This window comes from Rhinolophus ferrumequinum, chromosome 15 (assembly GCF_004115265.2).
Source record: "Rhinolophus ferrumequinum isolate MPI-CBG mRhiFer1 chromosome 15, mRhiFer1_v1.p, whole genome shotgun sequence".
In the NCBI taxonomy this organism is placed as follows: Eukaryota; Metazoa; Chordata; class Mammalia; order Chiroptera; family Rhinolophidae; genus Rhinolophus; species Rhinolophus ferrumequinum.
In genome coordinates, this window is record NC_046298.1 from 38,724,996 (window position 1) to 38,730,523 (window position 5,528).

Sequence of the window (5,528 nt, forward strand, 5' to 3'; positions counted from 1 at the left end):
ATGCCCAGGTTTCTGCTCACATAAAACAGAAAAATCTTGCAATTCTTTGGAGTCAAGAAAAAAAAGGATTCTTTGAGGGAAGTCTTTTGTGTTTGTCCAACTATTCCTTGGATTAAAAAATTTTAAGTGCTGGCCTGTCATTTTCTTTGTTCGTGTTTTCCCCAGTACATCTTACAAAAAGCCAGGCACAGTGTCAATATGTAATACACATTTTTAGAATGAAGGAAAAATTTAAAAATGTCACCTGATTTCCCTCAAATTACAAAGTTTCTTCCCCAAACCACCAGTTATACCTTTATGGCTATAGATAGATGTCTAATATTTTGGTTTAGTGTTCTGAAATTCGGGAAGGATTTTGCGTCCGAGTATCTGACAGAAAGTAAGTACTATATAAGTATATTGTGACGAATGTCTTCTCAGACATTTCAGTGACCCTGTCACTCACTCCTTGTGTCAGAGGACTATTTATCCTCTTTGATTCTTTGGTCTCTCGCACACTACTCTCACGTCCCTCTCCCTCGTGACCAGTTACGCTTTTTTCACGCTGAAGCAAGAAGCAAATCTTATTAAGTTTTCAGGAGTTTTAATGACCAAGTGTAGGGGAAGAGTGAGGAGAACCCATTCTATTAGTGAGCTCTGGAAATCACACGGTCACTTAGATGAGGGATCTGTTTGAGACTGGAGAGTCTGGTCACCCCTCTCTCTCAGAGATAGACACTGAGATCAGGGAGACGTCTCTGCACACCTGCATCATCTCCACCGATCGCGGGTCGACTCGATGGGGAAAGCTGTACCAGTGTTTGTCATTTACCATTACCTGGAAGGGAAAATGTGTCAGAAATAGAGCATGCCACTGGCCCAACTTTCCGTCTTCCTTTCCACTTCTTCCCTACACACACACCATACTCCCAGAGAACGCCTACGCACACTTCTAAACCCAATAGACGTGCTTCTTTTCACAGACCTCCTTTGGAGACTATTTCAGACACTTGTTCACTCTATTTTCTGTATCTCTCTCATTCCCCCAGTGAGGTCCTACCACTCTCTGCTGCACGGTCTGTGTTTGCTTGGCCTTTCCTCTAGCCTAGAAGATTCTCATGGCCAGGGCCTGTGTCTCATGAAACTTCAATCCCTGTATCTTAGACAGAGCATCGTAGGCTAAGTGGTTGATAAGTGTCATTGAATGTGTAAGTTTCAATTCTGCGATGCTTTACTGCCACGTACTTCTGATCACCCAGTTTTTCCTTTGAGTAATCAGATTTGGAGAGATGGAGGTAAAGAATGAACTTGAGTGTTCTTAATGAGGTAGAATAGTACATATGATTAAAAATTGTATATTATTTTTTAACAGCTCATTAGCATATGAAAAGATCCTCCACTTCAGTCTTAGCAAGACGTTAATTTTTCCTTCTCCATCTACAAAGGTCAGAATGTTTAAACATATACTTTATTGGTGAGGCTATGGAGAAACAGTCACTTTTTTGGAAGTACTTTGTTAAATTTAAAATAAACATACGTTTTGAACCAGTTTTTCTCCTTCTCTGAAATTATCCTCAAATATATATATATATATATATATATATATATATACATTAGGAGATTGATAAAGACAAAAGTGTGGTATAGAATGCAGCCTCATTTATGAGAGCAAGCTATGGAAACCACCTAAGTGTGCATGAATCAGCATCAGTTCAATCATTTTGGTAATGTTCTATGGGGATATTATGCAAACATTAAATAATGTGGGAGCAGCATGGATAGAATGATTTCTCTAAGGTACATCCTTTGACAACAAATAAACTCTAGTCCTTAAGCTGTGATGTTTAGAGAAAATTATTACATCCTTTGTTTAAAAGAAATGAAAGCAGATACAGATAGGGAGACAGACAGATAGACAGGTAGATCGATGATGATGATGATAGACAAAGAGAAAGATGAAGGATAGATGATGGATAGATAGATAGATAGATAGATAGATAGATAGATAGATAGATAGATAGATAGATGATAGACACTGTTGTATAAGCACATATTATCTCAGGAAGAAACATAAAGAGACTGGTAACTGTTGTCCTTGAAAGAAGAGCTGGGTTTTGGGAGTGAGATAAAGGCTTAATTTTGGACTATTTATAATTATTGATTTGCATGTTTTATCCATTTACCTACATAAAACTTTGAAGAATAACAGCATCGGTAGAAATGATACCTGGGGGTGAAGACAGAGGAAATTCTCCCCCTTGAAGGAAATGGCATGTGAGCTGACCTTCTGTGGTTAGATTTGGGAAAAGATATGGGGACAGCAGTACAGGCAGAGGTGCTCTGTGATGAAAGGGGCAGGAGATGAACCGCATAGGACTCTTGGGGTCAGGCCAGGGAGAGCTGTGTCCTCCTGTGACAGCCTGTAGAGGCCGTGCAGTGGATGTCCATGAAACTCACCTGGTACTCATTTTGTAGCACAATGATGCACAGTTTAAATTGTTTGCCATTCTCAAAAGGCATTTCAGAGGATTTCACCTCGAGTCTCCACTCCCCACGATCACGGTTGTTCATCACTACACAATTGCCAAAGCACACGACGAAATGGAAGGCGATGTCTGAGTTCTCATCATTTCCAGTGTGGAGATCCAACTGCAGTTGTGGGTTCATGCTGAAAGGCAAAGCACACAGCATGTCGAGCAGGCCCCTCCCTTGTCGGGAACCCACATTCAACACACACACACACACACACACACACACACACCCTTTCTCAACTTCTCCCTGGTGGAAGGAAGGCCTTCCCGGGTGACACCGTAGTTCCTTGCTGCTGTGGGGTGCTTCAGCTCACCCTGTCCAGGATGGTGAGATGCTTTATCTCTTAGCCCAAGACTCAAACTGAGGAGCAATCACTGGGCTGGGCCTACTTGCTGTTCATCCCCTGGAAATTTTATGCCCCTGGATGATGAGCCCCAGCTTCAATCCTTGAGCGACATCTCCCTCAGACCACAAGGTGTGCTCATGGTTCTGCACCTGTAGGCGTGATGCCTGGTACTTAGGCGTCTCCGGGACCTGCACCTGCATTGTGCTACCATTATGCTATTTCACACATTTTAACATCACTCAAGCATGAAGTGGCCCCCCAAACTCTAATATTCTCACTTATCCTTCCCCACCCTCCTTGTGGGCTACAGAGTACTCACCTGAAACACAGGGTAGGTTTCCCAACGATGGTCACTGAAGAACCAGGAGACAAGGACAGACGACGTTGGTATGGGACCTGCCATGGCGAGACGAGAGAGGATGAAAGGGGCAGGGCCAGGTGTGGGCTCACCTCCTACAACAGTTCCCAGTGGCGAAGCAGATCAGACATCACAGGATGAACTCTGAGGACCCACTTCTTCCCACCCCCCACCGTGAGATCCCTGTGTCCTTGAAGAGATGAGAGGGTGGAGTTCACAGCAAGGGTTCAAGAGCCAGGCTGCCCGCATTCAAATCCTGATTCTGGCTCTGACTAGCACTGACATCTTAGATCCATCACTTGAACTCTCCCTGCCTCAGTTTCCTCAGTACAAGGAAAAGTTTCAGAAAGTCCTACTAAATAGGCTGTTATCAAAAATGGATGAGCTAATATACGTAAAACCTTTAGCCTGAGCACTGGCATGGATTGGGTCTATACAGGGCTGACCATCAGAGGGCGGGCCCTTTCTGGATTACGCCCTCTGATCAGTTTCCATCTGAAACTTGTCTGGACTGGGGCTCATTTTGTTCCTTCCAGCTTCCGGGGATTCCATTCTTTGTAACCAAGTACCCCAACCCGCTTCCCTGGATGGCCAGGATCTGCTCCCCCTCCCCCTGCAGCACATTGGGGAGGAATGGCTGGGAACGGAGACCTGAGGCGGCAGTGGGTGGTCACTGGGGGCCGACCCATACCTGAGACCCAGCGTCCCCACAGTCTGAGTTCACCTTCCACACTGTTCTCGAGAAGATGCACCTGAGGACTCACTCATTCTGCTCTCATTAATACTCAGAGAGGAGTCCCAGGTAACTCACTCTCCCCCAGGCCACCAGTTCTGCCAACCAGGATTCACACTGATGCACGTGGAAATATGCACAGTCACTTACCCCGCGACTGTGGGGAAGGGAGAAGTCTCACATGCAGACACAGCCACACACATTCGCCCTTCAACACCCAGTCACAGATGATCACACACACTGTCCCTCAGAGACATGCGCCTCCCGTGTCACACGTACCTCCCACCACTCCTGCTCACTGTGCCGTGCACAGTTGCTCAGCCGCAGCCCCCGTTGTAAGCACATACACCCTCAAAGTCATAAGGATACGTCTCAACCCTTGCACCCATGTACACACTCCCTCATCCCCGTCAGCCGTGCACTTTCCACACAAGTCAGTGTCTCAACACCGTTCACTCTGAGCCACACACCACCCAGTGCTGACACTGGGTTACCCGGACCCAGCAGGGTCGACACGTGATTCCCTATGGGGATTCCATCCATCATATCCCTAGGGGATCTCTCTTCCACACACTCACCAGTAAAACATTCCATATAGAAACACACAGATCTTCATCTTGTACAATTTCCCCTTTGCCCTCCTTCCCCCGTATGACCCGAGATCATTGAAGGCTGTGCCTTTTCAACTCACAGGTAGTTTTGACATGGACATGGTTGTGTCTTCTCTGGGCAGCCTTTCGAAGTTGTGTCTAGGTTGGTGTGTGATGTCTGCAAGGTGCACAATATAAATGCTTCCTGAGAACCCCACCCTGTGGCTTCCTTCCAGTTTCGAAGCCTGTTCTAGCAAGCTTTCCAGCAGAGGAGAAGGGTGAGGTGTCAGAGATAGACTCAATCACAACTATGCATTTGGACGTGCCCTTGAGCAGAATGTGTCTGACGCAGCAGAAACTTCAATGAGGAAATTGTGGGTGACCAAGGAGTAGCAGGGAAATGCAGGAGTGAGGGTGCAAGTGGGTCTAAAACCCAGCCTACAGTCTGCTCACCAGTATTTACCCCACAGGGCAGATTGTACCCCAAAGGTGCACATTATCCTCACTTGAACAATGGCAAAGAATTGGTGGCCTTGGGGGTCAGCACTCTCTTCCAGAGTCCTTCGAAGAGCATCGAAATTGATCCTCAGCAGACCTGGAGGTAGAGGTGGAGAAAGTTTTTGTGTCATCTCCATTCCACGGTAACCTTTTGGCTCTGTTAACGCCAACAGTGCCAGGGATGGGCTGTTCAAACTCTGTTTTCTTACACATCTGGACTCGAACCACACCTTTTCCCTTCTCTTTGGATATCTATGTGGGTTGAAATCACAAGGACCCTGATTCTCTAGATTCAGAGAGAAATTTGAGATCCTCGCTTCTACACCTCGATTTGTGTGCTCCTTGGTTCCAATCCTGAGGACACGTACAAGTACAGGCGATGGGACTTCAACCACATGCAGTCTATACCTGGGGTGGAGGACTGAGGACTTTTCCTCAAGTTCAAAGCCTAAATTAGGAATTTAAAGCAGGGACAGACTCAATGTAATCACC

General features: G+C 46.0%; 1 protein-coding gene across 1 annotated transcript; it reads right to left on the minus strand.

Annotated features, from left to right (window-relative positions):
- Window positions 1–581: 581 nt before the first annotated feature.
- LOC117034630 (galectin-10) lies at window positions 582–4,713 on the minus strand. Its single transcript, XM_033127809.1, has 4 exons — window positions 4,640–4,713; window positions 3,177–3,253; window positions 2,437–2,647; window positions 582–817 (listed from the first exon to the last, which is right to left on the minus strand). Exons 1-4 carry the CDS (start codon window positions 4,658–4,660, stop codon window positions 692–694), a joined length of 435 nt encoding a protein of 144 aa, XP_032983700.1. The 5' UTR covers window positions 4,661–4,713; the 3' UTR covers window positions 582–691.
- Between the last annotated feature and the right edge of the window lie 815 nt (window positions 4,714–5,528).

Excerpts from the sequence above, each read along its gene's own strand:
- LOC117034630 (XM_033127809.1), bottom strand. The coding sequence starts at position 4,660 with ATGTCCATGTCAAAACTACCT. Across the intron at positions 3,254-4,639 it reads TGTCCATGTCAAAACTACCT|GTCCCATACCAACGTCGTCT; the intron begins GTGAGTTGAAAA and ends TCGCCATGGCAG. Across the intron at positions 818-2,436 it reads TGCTACAAAATGAGTACCAG|GTAATGGTAAATGACAAACA; the intron begins GTGAGTTTCATG and ends TTTCCCTTCCAG.